At 41.7% G+C, this 20,907-nt stretch overlaps 2 protein-coding genes across 2 annotated transcripts; one reads left to right on the top strand and one right to left on the bottom strand.

Annotated features, from left to right (window-relative positions):
- Window positions 1–842: 842 nt before the first annotated feature.
- Window positions 843–11,168, top strand: ttc23 (tetratricopeptide repeat domain 23). The gene is made up of 10 exons (XM_041938652.1): window positions 843–1,007; window positions 1,587–1,710; window positions 2,068–2,224; window positions 2,302–2,427; window positions 6,602–6,773; window positions 6,940–7,045; window positions 7,415–7,542; window positions 7,793–7,942; window positions 9,662–9,744; window positions 9,881–11,168. The coding sequence occupies exons 1-10, from the start codon at window positions 843–845 to the stop codon at window positions 9,984–9,986; spliced, it is 1,317 nt and encodes a 438-aa protein (XP_041794586.1). The 3' UTR covers window positions 9,987–11,168.
- Window positions 10,868–20,211, bottom strand: synm (synemin, intermediate filament protein). Its single transcript, XM_041939740.1, has 4 exons — window positions 19,333–20,211; window positions 18,036–18,160; window positions 16,201–16,280; window positions 10,868–14,905 (listed from the first exon to the last, which is right to left on the bottom strand). The coding sequence occupies exons 1-4, from the start codon at window positions 20,128–20,130 to the stop codon at window positions 12,828–12,830; spliced, it is 3,081 nt and encodes a 1,026-aa protein (XP_041795674.1). The 5' UTR covers window positions 20,131–20,211; the 3' UTR covers window positions 10,868–12,827.
- Between the last annotated feature and the right edge of the window lie 696 nt (window positions 20,212–20,907).

Here is a 20,907-nt window from a genome sequence, read left to right as displayed (position 1 = left end):
CGTTATATACTATTGTACTTACTTAAAACACCAGGCATATTTTCAGCTTTTGTCGATCTGCTTCTGGTTTTTCTTAGAAAATCAAACTGTGAAATTAACGATGTCTAAATTTAATTTAATTTAAGAACAGCGTGGTTCTTGAATGCACCCCACTTCCTTTATACCATGTGCCTGAGTCTCTTCAGGAAACGCTCCTCCAATGATGGATGCCTGGTTCAGTCCCACAACGACAGCCCACAACAGAGTCTCCTGTTAGTGACATGCTTTTAAAGTTGAATTTAAGGTACCGTCGCGTATCACGTCAGGGAGTGTTTTCGGTTATATAAGCCCGACAATTAAGTCATTGATACAAGACACTGGACTGAAAGAGCGGCAGCAGCGGTTCGCTCGAGCGACTATAGCACGCGGAGTGTAACCACGGCAACACGTATGAACAGAACACCAACTGGCGTTAGCGTGGTTAACGTTAGCTAGCTAGCGTTACATCCATAGACTGTATAAGACGCTAAAATTCCACGCCTCTCACACAAATATGGCTGATGATCACGCAGTGACCAAAACACGACTCAATTCCACGGGGTCTTCAGCTGAGTAAGTGATTTATTCTCAACAACATTTCTGTTTAACCCGTGGATCAGTCAAAGTAGATGAGAAGAGAAGGGGGAAAAAGTAGGCTATTAGCTGTATTAACTCTGGTATTAGTTAGCTAACTGTGTCCTGAGTATATCTGTATCTGCAACTTTATAGGTTTTCAGGAGCCACTGGCATTTCTGACGCAAATCAGTCGCAAAAAGTGTTCTCAAATGTGTTAAAAGATGTATTGACACACCTTGTATGGCAGCATGGAAAGCACCACCGGGGGCGTGAATGCATCTTCTCCCTGTGACTCAGATGTGCTGAGTCCCTCACAATCAGGCTATACTAAGAAAGAGTTTATCACGATGCCGCCAGAAGAAAAGCTGAAGCACTTTGAGAGCCGAGCACAGGCCCGTGGTGACAACCAAGAGGTGGGTACCATATGTACATGGTACTACACGTGTCACTGTGACAAATTCATATTATTGTAATTTTTAGGATTTTGCTGTTGGTTGTGCTCAGAAGATGTGTTTTCACAGGCTTTCTGCACGCTGATGCATATTCATGGTGCTGCAACTAGTAATTATTGACTACATTTACATTGAGGAGAGGGTGTTTACATGCCATTGTATCCCGGTTTTGATCAGAGTACTCCAGGTACATCAAAGTTTCCAAAATCTGGGACGAGGCCTTATCCTGGTTTTTTGAAGCCAGGATAAGATGTGGGCCAAATGTAACCAAGATTCTCCAAAAACCCAATCATAACCAGGATACTCATGTGCATGTAAAGGCACTCATTGTTGATTAGTCTCAGATGAAATAAAAATATTCAGTTTACAATGATATAACAGAAAAAGCAGCAAATCCTCAAGAAGCTTCAACCAGCAAATGCTTGCTGTTTTTGCTTGACAGATGATTTAAACAATCAAGTTTTTAATCAAATTTGTGGCTGCTTCTTTCTTTGTATTATGACAAAGTGATGCTGACAGTCATTTCCTGTATCTGCGCAGTTTGATGCTTGCATCCAGGACCTGGTGCGATGTGTGGCTCTGACTAGGCTGGTTTATGGGGAGGGGCATCTGAAACTAGCCCAGGCTCATGCCAGACTGGCTAAAGCATATTTCCAGTTGAAAGGTAATTTTAAAAATGATGAGTACATGGTAAATGTTCACTTCAGATTAGGAAAAAGAAATTGACAGAATCACACCTCTTTATGTTCACCCATGACAGATGCCCCACCTTGTGTTAAAAAAATAAAAGATAAAAGTTTGTTAAATTTAAGGCAAGTTCAAAACAGACACACACTTCAGCTCAAGATCAGCTTCCTGTCCTTCAAGTGATTTATCTCTTGCATTAGTAACTTTTCATGTGGTGTTGTGTTACTCTAATAACGGCCAGCTGATGAAAGGATTGTTAATTGGGGATGATGTTCAGATTTAGAGTTAACGTGCTGTTTAATTTACACTCTGTGGTGGCTCTTTGTTCCCTCAGGCTGGGGACTGCAGGCCCAGGAGCACTGCACCCTGGCCAGAGAACTGCTGCCTTTCTGCTCCACCATCGCCTCCTGCAGGGAAGAAAAGCTTGAGATTCTCATGTGTCTCCTGGCCATACACCTCACACAGGGAGCTGCCTCACTGCTTACGGCCAAATATCCTTGTTGTTTCCCGTTCATTCATGTTTTGCCTGCACAAATATCAAACGATGTATGTCCTTGACTCATTAAACTCTTGAGGAGGCAGAATCCTCTTTTCTGGAGGCAGAACAAGTTGTTGAGGAGCTTCATCAACGCGGTGGCATCAACCAGGAAGAGAAGATAAAGACTAGGCTGGAAATCTCCACTGGTCTATCCAGGTGCAGTGATAAAAACACTGTGTAATATTTTTGCTTTTTTTTCGCAGCAACACAGAGCAGATATGTAGTCAAAATAGAAAAGAGATAAATATACAGTAGATTAGAGTTTTTGCAGCATTATAGCATGTAACGGCAGCTGCTACTATGTTTTTTTTAGCTTTGCTGACTGGTAATCAGGTGATTTGCTCTATTTATTTCCTTTGACTTTTTATAGCATCGTGTTCAAGCTGGGCCAAATAACTTGGTGCTATTCCCAGCTAGTTAGCAGGTCACATCTTCAAGGTCTAGCCTGGATAAGTTGACATTTTTACTAGTTATTATATCTAAATGATATTTGTTTTTCTCAATCTTACCCAATTCCAAGCACAGTGGCCTATGTTTAAGTTTGGCCACAAGATGGCAGTAGATTCCTGCACATGTGCATAAAACCAACCTTACATATGGCTTTTGGAGAGAAGCGTTTTTTTTGCTGACTAAGTTACGCTGGTGAAAACACCATTTCGTTCATGTTCTTTTATGAACAACAACAACATAACAAATCAGGGTTTTTTCCCTGCTGTTGTCCAGCCCACTCAGCAGTCTGCATGGATGTTTTGTAATGATGCTTACAGACCTGCTGGGTGGGGTTTCTGCTTGTCCACTCACCCAGTCACTGCTCGAGCAGAGGCACAGATGGGAGCGAGGCATTTCTCCTCCTTTTAAAAGCATTTGCCCCTTTTCTCCACTCCACTTTCAGCCTTTTTCCATTTTCCTTCTCTCTAGCTTTGACTACCTTCTTCATTAACTCCCCTCCGCTCATACCACACTTACTTATTGCTTTTACAGTCTGGTTGACTCCTTGAGAGATTGTAAAGCCCTTTATTTCTCTCTTAAATGTCAGCTGCTTTGTTTACTTAACACCAAGTACCTTTTCTGTATTATTGATTTGTGTCTACCAATTTACAATGTGCATTTGTAACCTGATGGTGGTATTGGCAACAGAGGTCCCTAGGCTCAGGGAAAGATTAAAGACTTAGTGGATCATGGTGGAGAGGCCAAGCACAGATATCAAGTGTAGGAGAGACTGATAGTCTGGGAATTTTCTGGCCTTGCAACATAAAAAATAGCAGCCACTTGTCATAGCTTAGATCACTGTGGGCCAAATTAGAAGCACAACCAGGAAATGAGGTATAGTCTTACCTGTGTTGAGATCATCCGACTAATGTCTTTGTTAATTTTGATCCTATTAATTCTTGTATGTGAAAGGAGTGTCTGGTTCTGAATGCATGCATTTTGACTCAGTAAATGGCTCATGTTCTTACTTAAAATGTGGGTATTGTATGCATGTGGCTATACTTTCTGTGCTATATGCTCAAAATACTATATACAGATTAAGTTCTTTAAAATAATTTTTTCTTAGTTTCAGTGAGAACAACATTTTCCGTCGTATAATTGACTATGTAAGCAAAGACAGCAGTAGGGTGGGGACTCAATCTTACAGGTAGGCTTTATAAATAATCTTCGACTTCATAATCCTGCAGCATTTACAGTAAACAAGCCCTATCAGCATCTGAGGTGAGCTACACTCATAGGAATTTGTAAATTTTGCCATCTTGGTCTGTTTCAGTGAGTCAGTTTGTTGACATGATGTGTGTAATTGAAAAAATGTGCAGACTCTGGCTGGTGTGTAAGCTTGCTAAATCTCTTTTGTTAGGTGATGACTAAGAATTTGGCATGCTTCTAAAAGCTCTGTCAGTCAACACTGTTGTGATGGAGGGGAATGTTCCCACCCAAGCCTGGAACAATAACCTAAGCTCAGCTCTCTTATAGATCCTGGTCCAAACATTCTGCTCAGTTTCAGATTTGCACTCAAGGTGTGCACTTATGATCAGCCAGATGGGATCTTTTATTCAAAGAAGCTTTATTGTTGGGTTTAGGTTAGATTTTTGTTGTGCGTGTCTTGGCCATGGCTGCCAAGATGACTTATTTTCTTCGCTTCTTCAGAGCTGCTATCATAAATGTACATTTTGGTTGACAGATTTAATCTAATTTATTAATTTGAGAACATTTGTACATTTTTTCTTGTTGAATAATAAATTAACAAATATTCTTCCGCATTTCCCCACCCTTAACTTAATTATCATGCATCATATTAACTGAAATACACACTGTGTTCACCAGCTCTGTGCTGTTCAGTGGCCCTGTGTTCCCCTATCCTTATTGACTTGATTCAGACTGGATATAGTGTAAATACATATTATAGCTCCTGTACACCAAATAGCAGTGTTATTCTTATACTTGGGGTCCAGAGTCTGCTTGTTTTCCTCCCAAAAAGGTAGCTCTCATTCCACATGTAAAATTATCTCTGATTAGTTGGCTGAAATAAAACCAGCAGGGATTTTGTTGTAAATAGCCATGATTGAGAGTCATTACTCATGACTAAACAGGTAGTTTAGTATTCTTTCCCATACTTATATACCTGAGGCACACAATAAAAAGCCTCATCCGTCAGAATGTCACCAGTTTAAAGCACCATACAGATTTGCTGGCGCAAGCTGTTATGTTTTTGTCCCTCTGTTTTCACTTTGGCTTGGCCTTACTGTATCATTTTCCGAGTGAAAGCCCAGAGCAAACTTGCGTCAATTATGTTCTGGAAATGTTTACAAAAGAGACTTGTGTGGCTTGCTTGGCAACACATCTACATATCCTTAATTATATTAATTCCCTGCCCTGTGGAGTCTTGGTAGATTTCAGTGGGATGTGGCATATTACCGTTCCTGCCAGGAAGTGCGTAAGGATGCAGAGTGAATGAGAGGATAGAGGGGTATTGTCTCTGTCCGTCCATGCAGGCAGAATGGCAGGACTCAAGCCATGCAGGAATGCAGCTCTGCTTCACCCATTGCTGCTGCCCTAAAAGGACCTGAAGTGCCTGCCCCATGAACACTTATGAGGGAGGGGCACGCCTAGTATCCATCATGGCGTGTTAGGATAACGTTTGATTCATGGGAAAATTCAAGGAAACGAGCCATCACAATATTTTTGTAACCTATGCTGCTGGTGTTTAGCCACTGCGCCATGAATACCCAAATTTATGTGGTCCTGGAATTTGAGTATGACCTAATACTGGCAAACTTAGACTTCTGGTTCACACACAGGCTAAAACATACTGTGATGTACTTATGACACTTGAATGGCATTTACAGTTTGACCACAGTTTGCAATCTGTAGGTAAATGAACTGTAACCACAGACAACTATAATCTCTACAGTATGGATGTGGGAGGACTGATTTGTGAAAAGAGGTTTCCTGCACCACTGTGTGACAGCAATATAGCTGGAGATTGAACAGTAGTGAGTGTTGTGTCCTCTGAGAAAGGCAGCCCCCTTGGCTGGAGAGCTGAATTCAATTTAGAGTCCATTAGGTGGTTTGATGCTGAAAAGGGAAGTAGCTTGATGGATCCAGGGTCCTTGAAGCTGTTAATGCAGCCTTCATCTCATCCTCACTCTCCACTCTCCCATCGTATTGCTCTCTCGTCTTTTGCAGGAGGAAACACAGTGTTGCGATCATCAGCGAAACATGTGTCTAAGAACTTAGTAGCAACAGCTCAGAACTCTGAGCTAGACCATCTCCAGCTTTGCCAATTTAGACACCTCAGAATGAGAGTTTAAACACACTGCAGCGGTTATTTGTTAGAGTCTGAGAGGCTGTACTTTAAGTGAGGGGGTTAGGAGCAGCGTAGCCTTCAGTCCCACAGGAGATGGTTTGAGACTCATGAAAGGATGCAACCAAGAACAGTTAAAAGGGCAATGTGCAAGCTTTTCCCTATTATAGTCTGCACTACACCAGACTTCAACTGCAGCCTTCACCACTCTGCTGGGTCGGGGTTTGGCTGGAGACCAAGCTGTTACTTCAGTGATGTACAACAGGCACATAGTAATGAAGTAACAGGCTTAAAGGTCTATACTGTACTCTGATAATACAGTAAATAATGAGTGTTAATATATGGCATTTTTGATTTTAAAATTCTGCAACAGCTTTAGAGTATTAAGTACACTTAGGTTGAACAAATGTTTTAAACACAGGGATGCATACAAGCTATTTGAAGGACTATTCTCTTCTCCTTACTCGGCCCTGCTGCCTTATATAGTAGGCAGAACTGATCACTGTCTTAATGTTTGCCTTTTCTGCTATGTAGGGTCTATCAGAGACAGAACAAACCAGAGGAGGCATTGAGCCAATGTGAGAAGTCTCTGCAACTGCTGACAGACTGCAGTCAGCCAGAGAAGATGTGCTCTGTCTATAGGGACATGGCTGCCGTTGAACAGGACAAAGGTCATTTGGGCCGAGCAGTAGAGCATCTCTCCAAGGTAAGGGGCATATCACTTGCACGTCATACATATCTCTTATCTAACATACATACAAACACATGAGGCTTCTTGAGACGGTTCCGGCCGTTTGTTGTTCAGTAATGTTCCCACACCTCTTATTTGGTGATATGTGATCTGTCTTATTTCACGTGGGTGTTTCTGCTAGGCTCATGCCATTGCTATGAGTCACAGCCCAGAGGAGCTGGAGGGGGCTCAGATCTCCCACAGCCTGGCCCTCATCCTCTCTGCTGCAGCAGAGCCCCATCACAATGGTGAGTTTATTCCCAGACACAGGACAAGCCTGAGCAATGTGCACAAGGGGTTAATTAGGATTTCAATCTCCCATTGTCTTCCTACATTTGAAATTCTTTAAGATGGTGTTATGGAAACCAGACTTATAATAGCGAGTTCAGTCATGTTAGTTGGATTCACCCCTGTTGACTGTCTGGAGGCAAATGTATGCGCCATCATACAGTAGTTATGTACAGCATAACATCTGGAAACCAAGAAAATCTGATTTTATGTAGAAAAATCTAGAAAAATTATGCATTGATTCTGTAGCAGTATATGGTTATTCTGTCAGTTATTATTACTTTAAGTTAACATGCATCATTTGTGTGTTTTTCCCCATGCTGGTGTAGACTCTGCGGGTCATTACTTTGAGCAGAGTCTAAGTGCATACAAAAACTCTGCAGGTCCACACGATCCAGCCTTCCTAGCTGCACAGGATGATTTCTGTCGTTTTCTTCTCTTCACTGGCCAGCAAGAGGTTATGCACACAGACACACACTCACACATATACAAGCATACACATCTGTAAGAACAGTGAGACAGTTTCACTACAGTGATTTCCTCTTTTCCTTTGAAATGTAATTTCTACACATTTTCTGCTCCAAGAGCAACACCATGGAAACACCCTCAGAGGTTGTGATCATCAGGGGATATACTCCACCTGCTAAACGGGGTGTGGCGCTCACCACTGATGGCAAGATTTGACTGTTTTCAATGTGCCATTGCAGAGATGTGTGGAGATCCAGAGAGCTTCTCTTGCTACAAAGAGATTGACATTCGGTGAACTGAGTGCTGAGGTAGCAGACACCCTTCAGCTCATAGGAAGTGTGGAGATGACTGAGGGCAGGATGAAGCAGGCCCACAGGACCATGACAAAGGTAATCACAGAACACAAACAGCACAACTACTGTCTGTTTTGGTTACAATCTGTAAATGCATACTAGAGATGCTGGACAGAGTGGAAGTTACTGTCATCGGACATGACGTTGTCCCTGCCAAAGTATTTGGGAGGGTTTAATAAAAGGCCAGGAGTCAGCGGGTGTGTCCATCTCCACCAGTGAAAGGCCTGTTCAAAATATACACACAAAGAGTCCCTGTCATTTTGAGATGAGCTATTTCCACCATCCTCCCTAAAGCTCAGTGCTATCAGAGTCGCATGCTAATCTTGGAAGGGAGCAGTGTGCAGAGCCGTCCTCCCTGGTGTAAAATATCACACACGGTGACTTTGTGTTTCCTCACTCTGGATGGAGCCACACAGATGGGCTACACAACTTTGGAAAGAGAATGGCAGTTTGCTAACTGCTGTCAATTAAAGGGACACTGACCCCAATTAGTGTGGCATGCCATTATGTCCTTTGAAACAAAAGTGACATTCATGTGTCTTTCAGTACACATGCGTTGAATAAATGGCAGCCATTTAGTTAATCATGCTCATTGGGTGTTACTGCTTTATTCATTCCTTATGTAATGAGTGTTTTTGTGTTTACATTCAGTATGACTGCACATGCTTGCCGAATGAGCTCAGTTCTGCCGCCTGTCAAAAACAGTAAATGGGGGTTTCTTCATACTAGTGACATGACATGCCTGTAAGTAAAGGAGCCCAGTTGCTATGTTACTTTGTTTTGGTAGTGGGTGTCCAAGTCCCCCTCTGCACTGACAGGGTATATCAGGGCTCACTCTCTCTACACCACGTCCCACTTATAACCTTTCCGAAGCACACTGACACAGAGCAGATATGTCAGGACATTTGCTTCCTGTCATCATGACACCATCTGCACTCCGATTGAGTAACTTTTGTTTTTCCAAAGGAAATCTGGCTCATACAACAGATACAATACATTAGATCTACTAAAGAAACACAGTGAACAATGGTGCACATACAAACATAAACTTGATATTTTCCCTTTCCTCTGTAGTGCTGCCTTCCATTACATCAACCTTAGCAACAGTGAAAACATCCAAGAGGCCAAATGGATCTGTTCCAGATTACCCAGTGTTTTACTTTTCCTGGTGAAGAGGGAAACTTTTCGCTCCCTCCCTCCCTCCCTCCCAACTTTAACAAAGTTCTCTTCACATGTTGTTTTTTAAGATGATTGCCGAAATGGCAGGCAGGCATTCATTCTGTCTTTTGCGTCACTGTTTGTGCGCACACTGTGTAATCATATCACATCTGCTTGTGGTTAAAAGTTTAGACTTTTCTGGATTTTGTTATATCAGTCAGTGTTTTCTGATGTCGTAGACCTAAGCCGTCGTTGCTTGTTCCTCTCATTTGATTGGAACAAACTAAATGTGGAGTGGAAAATGACTCAGGTTGCTTCATAAATGTGTTGAGTTGACTACCTCAGATTCCTGGGTTGTTGGTTTGGAGTCCTCGTTATAAATCAAGGGAATCCCCCTTGTTGACCTGACACGCCGAGTGGTCAGCACAGGTGTTATCTAAACCTTGGACAGCTACAGTGGTTATTTTGGGATGTTTAGTGCATTCACATGTTGCTAGGAAGTGTTTATTCCCCTCTTGAGTGTGCCTTGCACCTCTCATCTTCCACTGGCCACTCACTCCCTCGCTTCATTCATTTTTAATTTATTTTTTATTTCAGTGCCTGGAGATCCAGAGTTTGTTGTATGGTCCTCAACACAAGAAGACAAAAGCTACACTAAAAGCTGTGGACATGTTGGCCCGGTAAATCTCCATGACAATAGTTTATTTTATTAAATAGTATGATTAAAGTATTAGAAAATATGAGTTGAAATAACAGACAAGTGTGAGAATGCAGCCCATGTATAAGTAATGTAACTATGTACCGTATGTTTTGCAGGGCACCAGAGGTGGCTGAGAGACAACAGAGGCAAGGTAGAAGGAAAACAAAACCTCACACATTTTCAATTGTACCATCCAGTGGCAATGATGGAAACTCTGTCTGACTCTTGAAGTGTTCTGTCTTATTTTGTCACAATAACCTTGCCAGTTTGGACCAAGCACTACTGACACACTTGTTTTTAAAGGTGCAGTGTGTAAGGTAGAATTTTAGTAAAAAATGTTCACAATGAACTAATTATCAACGGAATGTGAAGGACAGTTCAGACATTATGTCAAACGATGTATTGTGTTGCAGAGATATCTACCGAAGCTAGCATGCTAGCCAGCTAGCCACAGCCCTTCCTGTCTCATAGTACCACTTTGTACCTCACAAGGTGATACTCAAATAGTATAGCTCAGAGATATGTGATGAGCTCACTATGTTTCACAAACTCTCAGCTTTTTTTGTCTTATAGATAAATAGATTCATTTTTATTACTATTCATAAATTAGACAGAAACATACAACCGCACGCCTTCTGAATTCAAGTTTCTCAAGTCATCTTAAAACGAACTTCATTCAAACTCACCAAAACCGTCTTGGTTTTTCTTTCCACTGTTCCAACTATCACCACCTCTGGTTTGGTCGAAACAAACCCTTAATGTGTCAGCTAGTAGGGCCACGAGCTGCATGGCTACATGAGCTAGCAGCTACATCCATAGATAGCTACAGCAAAGAGTACAGTGAGAAACAGATAGCCATTACTCTGGTGATATGCTGCCCCCTATTTTTTTGGCGTGACTGTCGACAGGTGGCCAGTTTTTACACATTACACCTTTTAAAAGAAATGTATATATCTGTTAGACAATGCAGACAGGTACCACTGCTGAAAATTACCTTCAGTTGCTCTGGTCACGTCCACTGACACTACAAGAGTTTGTGTCATTTTGTGCATGATGTAAAATGTGTTCGCTTTGAAGAAATACTCGCACTCAGAAAACATACTCACAATTAGTTTTAATTATGGTAAGATATTAATCAGTTTCCAAACAAGGGCTGGAACCATCCAAACCAAAAATGCAAGTTGTTCAATCACTATGTCAATAAAAGCAATGATTCTGGGATATCCATGGTGACAAACACTTGTTGAACAGTTTACTTATTAAACATTCTTTATATATCAATAGATTTTCAGTTTGCGGATGTACATGTTTTTTTATGATGTGAAATGGCACATGGTATTCAGATTACACTGTGTACATACATATACAGTAACCTAACAAAGATTCCATATTAAACCACATTTTAAGTGCAATGGTGTTGTAGTGTTTTTGTTTAAATATGCTGTATCTCGGCACTTACATGCTTAAAAGTGTTTTTTAATTGATTAATTAACAAATTTCATAAGAGCATGGCATTCACCCTAAACATTAATATAATCTGAGAAGAAATTGCTCAATAGTTATAGAGTGTAAATTTTTGCAGCCACTTAGAGAAAATGTGCAAAACCTGTAACCAGACTAATTCTAGTGGACCATTTCTGCCTCTGTGACTCAACACAACTCGACACAACACAACAAACCCTAATGAACAGTCAACGCCACTAAGCTGATGATCCAAAAATAGGTATGGTCATGACTACACTCTTACGGTAGAGCAAAGGTGAATCCTTGAAACCACCACTGTGATAACAAAATACAAGCAAAAGGTGACCAAACAGACATACTAAGCATCAAAAGCAGCTGTGATTATATTTTCTTTCACATCACAATCACTGAATCCTCTTAATGTGTATAGATTCTACTACTATTTTTCATTCTTTCATCTTGCTATTTGCTTTGACAACCCTTTTTTGAGTTCTAAATGATATTTTTTGAATTCCTAGCTCCCCTTGTTCAGATCAAATGTTGGGAAATTAGAAATATATGGTATTGACACACACCATGTAAGGATGCACATTTTACAAACACGTTTCACATTGATTACATTGAACCATGTAACCAGGCTTTGGTTATGTAACGGGCAATTATTTTTCCTAAATAATCAATGTGTCTTGTAGCATTTCTTGTCAGTATAGTAAATAATCTGCAAATACCCAACACTGTTAATTAACCACTCAGAAGAGCCACGTTTACTTCCACTACACCTTGATTTCAGCATTTAAAACTTCTTTTTTTTAAGACTAATTATGATCTTTATCTCCACTCCCACTATACCACCCTCAGCTACAAGCTTAACTGTACAATTCACTGACTACTGCTAAAACAATCTACTGTGTTCCAGGATGCAGTATATACTAAAACCATTTAATTTGGCAGCAGTGCCCAAGTCAGATGAAAAATTAAAGTCCAAATCAGCAAACACCTCACAACTGTTAAGTGTCATATGCTGGCTTGCATATAATGTTGACCAAGTAGATTCAACAACATGGCAGACACAGCCATAATGTGATGGGATGCTGTAAATGGCAGAATGGGATGTTTAACCAGTACAGCAAAGGTTAGTACAAAAATAGAGAAATCTAGAGAATAAACAAACCTCTTTGAAGATAAACTGCAAGCTATAAAAAGGTTATAACATAAAAATTTGCTACAATATGAGTACAATCCTGTCTTAAGCTAGCCAATATTATTTAGCACTCAGTATTTTTAATAGTACTGCCACAATTAATACCAGAAATGTATGTATCAATCTGGTCATTTTAACTGAATTTTGCATGAATTGTGTTGCAGTTGGGTACACCAAGTTACACACTCTTAAGTAGGTACATACAGCAAAAGAGCGCACTACAATCAAATTGGATATACAATATGTTTTACTGCAAAATCTAAAACATTACTACGTTATCTGCAAACAGCATTAATGCCGTGTGTGTGTGGACTGCTGCATCAGAAAAACCTCTGTATGTGCACCTCAATAAGCAACATGGGCAAGCACTGAGTTTAAAAATATTTCTGACTGAATTCTTAGTCATCTTTCGGGCTTTCAAGGTAAACTGTTGCAATTCTTTTCTCTTGAGAAATCGTCACCGGGGTCTCCAAGATTTGAGATTGCGGCTCTTGCTTTGAGGCTGCCTCAGCGTGACTGCCCTGTATGTCCATCTGGAAGGTGAAGGGCTTTTGTGATGGCCCCAATTTGATATGTTTCTCAGTGATTTCAGACACCGACTCTCCTTCATTAGTGTAGCCTTCCGACTCTTCACCATATGAAACATCTTCTTCCTTGGAGACTCTGAAGCTGTATTCTCCTCCTGCCCCACCCTGGAACACTTTCTCAAGGCCAAGGTTAGAAGATCTGAGAGTTGCCATGATCTGCTCTTCAGACAGATCATCTCCTGTCTCCAGCAGCCCAGACTCTTCCAGGGTTTGAGAGACATTCAGCTCTGCAACTATAGTCATGGTGCCATTGTCACTTGACTGTTGCACTTTTTTGACATCGACAGCCACATTCTCTGGACTTTCACTGCTCATTTTTGTGAGGAAGGCCAACTCCTCCCTCAGTGGACCCGACACTGACCTTTGCAGCTTCTCTAGAGCTCCCTTTAGTTGCTCCTTGGGCTCCAAAGAGTCCTCTCTTAGGAACTCAAGCATCGACTCCTGCACTACAGGGGAGACACGAACCTCTTCTTCAATTATGGACTCTGGCAAACTCTCTTTAACAAGCAAGCGATCACCTGCCATGAACTTGTATTCATCACTTTCCTCTACAATCACTCTTCTCTGGGGAAGACCTTCATCTTGATAATACCTCTCATCCGACAGGTCGTCTAAGATACCATAATGGCCATATGAGGTAATGCCACCACCTTCCTCGGGTTCAGAAAGATTATCATCTGGTGTGGAGACAAAATACTCGTGAGGCTCTTGGTCATGGGACGAATACGGAGATTCGCTCTCTCTAGAAACCTCTTGAACTTGCACAGTTCCACCCTTGCTCTGCTCTGTTACTGTCAAAGAGCTTTTCATGGCATCACCATCACTCCTCTGAAATTGAGTGTCATGAGGGACATTTTCTAGCTCCTCAATTTGGAAATACATTGAGGAGGGCTCATAAAAACTAGATCTGGACTTCTGTTCAACCTCAAGCTCCTCGTCACTGTGAGACTCCACTGGTTCCTCAATGATTTCCACATTGACAAACTTATTTTCCAGGTCCTCATGTCCCTGCAGACCACTTAGCAGGTTCTTGATCATGCTTCCTGTTGCTGTGTCCTTGATGTTCTCCAGTGACACCTTCTTGACCCCTTGGCTCAGTAGTTCATCCAGTGCTGTGTCCTCAGAAATATCCACCTCTTCCTCAACTTTGGACTCCAGCACAATCTGTGTCTTAGTCGTGCCATCCTCCTGCTCAGTTTTCTCCACATGATACCTTACCTTCGAGTCTCCCGTGGAGCAAACCTTAGCTTCCAACCCGGCTGGCTTTATCACTTGCTCGATGAGCTTCTCCACAGACACAGAATCCAGTATCTTTTTCTCACCAGGGCCTGTTGTAGATGCTGTTTTCCTTTCGTCTTTGAACTCTCCTCCAAAAACATTATGTTTCTCTTTTTCATCTGACACTTGCTTTTCACTTTCTGTCTCAGTTTTCCTGCTCAGACTCATCATTGGTGCTGACACAACTCTCACTGCTTTGGTCTCTGTAGTGGAGGACTTGATGGGACTGACTTGGTTCTCTACTGGAGAGACCTGTTTGATTTTCACAGTTTGCTCCACTCCTGTTGTTTTCTGCACATTTTGACGAATTTGGTTTTCACTCTGGCCTATTGGTTTATCTTTGGCTGTAGTAGCAGTGGTGGTGGCAGAGGCAGAAGTGGCAGCCCGAGCTTTGGTGAATGAGATCATGTCCCTTCTGGATGCAGGACTCTGATGCCGACTTCTGCCTACAACTGAAATAGGAATGACCCTAGAGGGACTTATAGACCCAGAAGGAGGCAAAGGGGATCTTCTCAGGTTTGAAGTTGGCGGTGTGTACCTGGTATCCATATGTTGTCTGGTGATTAAGGTAGAAGCTCTTGGAGTGTAGGGCTGGGCAGGCATCCTGATATCTGTAGCAGAGGATTGGGAAGCATGAATTATCAGATACTTAAAGGATTAGTTTTGGGGAAATGTGCTTATTTGCTTTCTTGAAAAGAGTTAGATGAAAAGCTTGATACCACTCTCATATCTGTTTGTAACATATGAAGCTGGAGCCAGTAGCTTAGCTTCACATATATACTGTAAACAGGGAGAAACAGCTAGCCACCTACCAGCACCTGTAAGGGTGCATTCACACCTAACCTATTTGGTTTGGTTAAAATGAACTTAGGTCCATTTTCCTGGTTAGTACTGTTCATTTTGAGCTGGTGTGAAAGCTGTCAATCAAGATAACCTGGACTTCTTTAAAACGTGAGTCTTGGTCCGCTGTCAAGCAGACTCTGGTGCAGCTTGTTTGTGATTTGAAAGTAAATGGACTAACCACCAGTATTTTGTGATGGTACATGGGTGATTTAGCGCAATTTCAAAAGCTAAACTACTAAAAGATCTAAGCCCTGAAGCCTGTTCAGGAAGCGATCTTATAAATTAACTGTATATGCCATTTATGTTTTTATGCAAATCATTTGAAAACCTTGGTCACATGTGTGCACATGTGTGTACACGTGTGTAATAGGTCAAAAGCTGTTAACACTATGCTTGTGTCTTACTTTAGCTACTTTGAAAGTCCATTAAAAAGTGTGCAACAGCGATCCCACAGTAACAAGTCTGAATCATTACTGTACAAGACTCCTCCTTTTCATCCTGTCTCTACCTGTCATTATTCATAACATGGTGGATTTACAGTCTATTAAAACTAGTAAAGCTACAAGCATCAGTGATTTCTTCGTAAGCTCTTTCTGACACCAAAGAACATAAATATACACATCAGACGCAGGATAATCGCCCAAACAGTCCAATCAACAAGTTCCCTGTCAGTCTGTATAACTTCATGTTCACTCCTTGTTTGTAAAAAGTCAGTGTGAGTCAGTTTTGATGGTGTAATATGTTCAAAGGACTAAGTGTAAAAATGACAAGTTGTGGTTATACAGGGGCTTATGGTAGACTGTTTCTTGGCAGGGAGCAGTGACTTTCTGGAACCTTGTCAACGCCGTGAGTTTGCCAGGCAACCAGTGAAGACTCCAGGAAGTCACTGCTTCTGGCCAAGACATAGTCCGGCACATAACCCCCCATAAAACCACAAAATGCTGTTTTTACACACTTCTCATCTAACTCTCTGCAACAAGACAAATGAGCATGTTTCACACAGCATCCCATTTTTTTTTTAAATCAGGGTTATAACAACAATAAATACTTTTAAATACAGTACCTATTACTCTTTCTCTCTGATGTTGAGTCACCCTTCTGTGAGCATCTTGCAGATTCACTCTCTCACCTTCCAGAAGAGCCCTGAACAAACGAGAGACAAGACAAAACATTTGAAGACGAGAGCAAATAAGTCATTAAAAATCACTGGTCATCCTCCTATTTCAACATAATTATTTGTTCCCATATATAGAAAGAAAGATCAAAGACAAATACCTCACAAGACGGTGTACATCATTCAGCTCTGCCATGTCAACCCTCTCAAACTTAACATAACAGGCTTACAAGATGGTAGGAACCAGGACCTGACCATATAGGGTGGTAATCATCAAAAACATAACAAGCCGCTGTCGTGCAATTACGACCTTTTCATAATTAGCTCTAACAGCGCTCCTTTTCTTTGGCTACGCTTCAACAAGCCTACAACTGACTGAACAAACCAAAGTCTCAAAAAACAACCTCTCTGGAGAGTGCCTTCCGAAGACTGACCTAAAAATAACAGCTACAATGCAGGGCGGTCCACACTTCCCTGTGAATCCCAAAGCAAAAGCTGACTCGTGACACATACAGAAACGCATGCCACTGCTGCGTCTCCGAGCAAACATTCTGTCTATTCCAAACATTCAAAACAAACCAGATGCGCCAGAGGAGAATCTGCCATATAGAGACACACTGGAGTAGAAAGTCTTCTCAAGAACTTCCTCTATATGGCTTAATACTAATAACATTTTGTATCCCTGAATGACTTCATCAGTGGTTGAAGACTGTATAGATGTCCTGGGATATGAGGTAAGAGGTAATGATATTACAAGGATAACTGAAAAAAATGAAACTAGATATTATATCTTCAAACATAAAAATACACTATGTTTATTAACTGTTTCATAAATAACTATTCAGTAAAAATAGTCTCTTAGTATGCGGCTAAGTCAGGAGCATGAAGACTAGACATGCCATGCTATTACGGGATATAAAATGCCAGATATAATTTGTCTTGCTCCCTAAACACTTAAAATAAACCACAGAGAAAGTTTAAACAACTCCATTAAAAATGTATATGCAGTATGTATAGCACTTACAAGATTTTCAGTTTATCTGAGCGTTCAGATGAGAGCACTTAATGCCGAGACCAGCAGGAAGCAAGCAGCTGATTTCCTCTGATGTGTTTGATGAGCTCACTAATTGAGCTTAGCGTAACCTCAGGCAGTGGGGGGGCAGCTTTGACCATTTATCTGTTCTTGAAAGCACGGAAAGATTCGCCTTTTACATTTTACATGACTTTCTGAATTCACAAAAATGTTTTGTGCTTACAGGAGGAGAATTTCCTGGAGTGTACTGGCTGTGCTTTCACGTGTGCTCATTCTTCAAAAATACATTCTCATTAACAGCTGACAAAAATATATCATAGTCCCAGTTCTTAGCACTTCAGGGTTCAACTCAAGTTTGGCCAAGTTTTGAGAAGCTCATAGCTCTTAAACCAGAGCAATCACTGAATGACCTTTACAAGAAGTGAAGGGCTGCTGTGTTTCTGCTCCTAAACGCACAGTAACGCTCTCCATGGGCCTTTTTCACTGAAGACATTTTCACATGTCACAGCATGAAAAGCACACATGTAAATAATGAAAAATTAATGATGGCTGAATTCCATTTAGCTGCTTCAGTTTCCCTGGTACTGTGTGGCTGGGTCACTGTCTTATGGGGACGCTTGAAGAGGTGCCCTGATCCTTTTCCTACTGTGGCAAGTCAAAATGTCTGCTGTGAGAAAGCTCTACTCTACTCAAACTGATCATGTAAAAATCAGTTTTGTCTGGAGGACACCAAAACAAATAAGCTCATCACCTGTAAGCAGCCACCTCCATGCCCAGATCCATCTTAACCTGGAGAAGGTGCTGATGCTCTCGCATCTTTTCCGCAATAGTGTCAGCCATCATGTTCCTCTCGTGCTCCAGCTGCTCAATAATCGTCTGGAAGAATAAAAGCAAAAACAAAAAAAAAAGCACGTTTTCACTTTGCACATAGTTTAATTTTACAAGTCTGTGGTCTGTCCATTGGGTATTATTATTTTTTTGTTTATGCCTGCAATTTAACTGAAAATACTGTAATCATTCTGCTCCCTTGTGAGCCATAAAGTTTCTAACCACATTTTATTTTACTGCAGCCTACAGTGTTGTTAACTTGGTAAATCTGTGTTGCTTCTGTTTCGAGTCCCCACCGCTTATTCTTGCTGACTCCTAATGCAGGAACATGGCGAACCGGCCGAACACTTCTTGTCCAAATCAAGTGGGATCACCTGGACCACTTAATCTGGCCTCTGTCAATTGTGCATTAGCGTTTTCCAGTGGCATCTCCTGCAACAAGGCTCCATGTGAGACGTGTGCTTTTGTTACAATATTGAAAACATCCCTGCAGTGTATGTCCAGTGTAGTCATTTGTAGCTGACTGACCTGCTTAGGGCTCCGTCTTTAGGAGGCTAATAAGGATTTGTCAGTCTGACAGCTAATTGGTTTAAGTGGCTGGTGTAATCTAGCAGCCATAAAGTACAGTGGAGGTAGAATGTCATCCAGCTCCTCAAGCTATTCAATCCTTTTATACTGAGGTCGAATGTTGCACGCTAGATCCTGTGCTTTTGACAGTTGAGGGAACACAAACTTGTCAGTGAGCACTTCGTAGTGTGATGCCTTTATGCAGTGGAGGGGGGAGAGTTGCATTCATTTCAGAGACAACATCTACTGCGTGTGTGTGCTTTTAGGACAGGCCGAAGACAGAACAGCTCCAGGATGCCACCGGATGTCATCACAGTAATTCCTGTTAGAGATGTCAGCCCAGACTGTGATGATGTAATCATTATTTAGATAATCTTTAGGCTTTAAAATCACTTTGTAGCAGGTGCATCGGTGGCTGTAAGAATGGTGGGTGTGGCTGGTACAACAGGGAGTAGCCTCGCCCCTCTCTTGGGCTCAGTGTGATTAAAGGGAGATTATTCTGTCTGCATTGTTTTAAATTTGCAGCAAATGTGTAACATGTTTAGAGATTTCTTAAAAAGGAAATAAATCCAATAACATCTGGTTCCACTTCAGGCTCTGACATATAAATCTGGCCTTTCTCTGTCCTGCTCTGACTCGGACTTGTCTCTCACCTGATACTCATTGTAGTCCACCCGGAATTTCTCCTGCATGTGCATCAGTTGTTCTTCAAGGCGCAACTGAATCTGCCCTTGTTTTTCCGCATCCGTGCGTAATTTGTCCAACTCCGACGCGTACAGCATCTTTTCCCTCTGCAGGTCACCCAGCCTCGCCTGGTCCGCTTTAATCGACTGCTCCATCTCCTCCACCTTCTGCTGGTACATTTCAAGGGTCTCCATCCAGCCTTCGGACAGACCGCGGGCGTACTCCTGCACCTCTTCCATGGAGGCCGCCGGAGGCCCGCGGTAAGTTTGCGTGATGATGGGCACCACCCGGGACTCCACCTGGCACCGGAGACGGTTCATTTCTTGGCTGTGCGCGTCCTCTAATCGTTTATACTCTTTCTCCAGCTGGAATAGCCGCTGCTGGAGTTCACAGTTGGTCTTGTTAGCGTGGTGAAGCTCCTTCTCGCAGCCTTTCAGCTCGCCACTGATGTCCCGGCACACCCCCGTCTGCTCGCTGCACAGAGACTGGACCATCTGTAACTCCCGCCATAGCTTCTCCCTCTCCATCTCAGCCTGGGACTTCTCAAACGACAGCTGCTCCACCATTCTCCTCAGGTCCCGCATCTCGCTCTTGTACCTCGGCTCCCGGTCCACCGCCTTCGCTTGTCTGAGTTTATTGATTTCAGCAATCAGACCCGCATTTTCCTGCTCCAGCTGCTTTGTTCTGGAAAGATACTGGACCAGTCTGCCGTTGAGCTCCTGCAGCTGGTGTTTTTCGCTCTCAAAAGTTCTCTTGAAAGGCAACATTGTGACTCCTAATGATAAGAAGTGACTTTAAAAATAGTTAATTTAGGAGGGAGGATATCCCGGTGTCATCTGCGTGTGCGTCTTTAGGCACAACTGTGATGTAATTTGCCACCAGTGGCCTTTGACAAGTGCAGGAGGAGGAGGAGGAGGAGGGCGGGACCTGCCTGCCTCACAGGATCGTCCCAAACGCGTCCGCGTCCCTGGCAGATGTTATGCTGCATTTAAGTGCTGTTTGAAATATTTAATTCTGATCTCACGATTATAACCAAAGACGGGTAAATACAACTGGAACACTGCAAACTTAAAATATCTGCTGAAAATGTGTCCTGCAGTAAAATAAAATTAAAAGATGTGGAAAAAAATGCTTAATCGGGTGTACATATAACATTAAAAGGAACAAACAATTGTCCTGCGTAGTTGCTACTTTCATTGAAATTTCATATAAATACGTTTATATCTATATTTACCTTTTTATATTCATGTTTTGTCTTGCCTTTCTTCCCTTTTTAACAAGACTAACAGGATTAACAAATTAGCAACATGTCCAATTTACATTAATCTTACCCCTCCCAATAATTAGTACATTTGGCCTGTAAACGCATTTTCTACGTGATTACTTTTATTTTGTACTTCACTAAATGTAACTACATTTACCTATTATAAATATATATATATATATATATATATATATATATATACATACACTGCATGCTTAAAGCTACTCTGCCAGAACAGAGAATAGTAAATAATTCTTAAGACAATGCAATGAAAATTAAA

The sequence above is a fragment of the Chelmon rostratus genome, chromosome 6 (genome assembly GCF_017976325.1).
Source record: "Chelmon rostratus isolate fCheRos1 chromosome 6, fCheRos1.pri, whole genome shotgun sequence".
NCBI lineage: Eukaryota > Metazoa > Chordata > Actinopteri > Chaetodontiformes > Chaetodontidae > Chelmon > Chelmon rostratus.
Note: the sequence above shows the minus strand (reverse complement) of the source record. Positions and strands in the feature narration are given on the sequence as shown.

What these genes read in the sequence shown, in the direction of transcription:
- ttc23 (XM_041938652.1), top strand. Translation starts at nt 843, where the DNA reads ATGGAAAGCACCACCGGGGGCGTGAATGCATCTTCTCCCTGTGACTCA. An exon ending in CCCGTGGTGACAACCAAGAG is followed by an intron (nt 1,008 to 1,586) that starts GTGGGTACCATA and finishes GTATCTGCGCAG; the next exon opens with TTTGATGCTTGCATCCAGGA. An exon ending in ATCTCCACTGGTCTATCCAG is followed by an intron (nt 2,428 to 6,601) that starts GTGCAGTGATAA and finishes TCTGCTATGTAG; the next exon opens with GGTCTATCAGAGACAGAACA.
- synm (XM_041939740.1), bottom strand. Translation starts at nt 20,130, where the DNA reads ATGTTGCCTTTCAAGAGAACTTTTGAGAGCGAAAAACACCAGCTGCAG. An exon ending in ATGGAGGTGGCTGCTTACAG is followed by an intron (nt 16,281 to 18,035) that starts GTGATGAGCTTA and finishes TCGTTTGTTCAG; the next exon opens with GGCTCTTCTGGAAGGTGAGA. An exon ending in TCAGAGAGAAAGAGTAATAG is followed by an intron (nt 14,906 to 16,200) that starts GTACTGTATTTA and finishes CCTCTGCTACAG; the next exon opens with ATATCAGGATGCCTGCCCAG.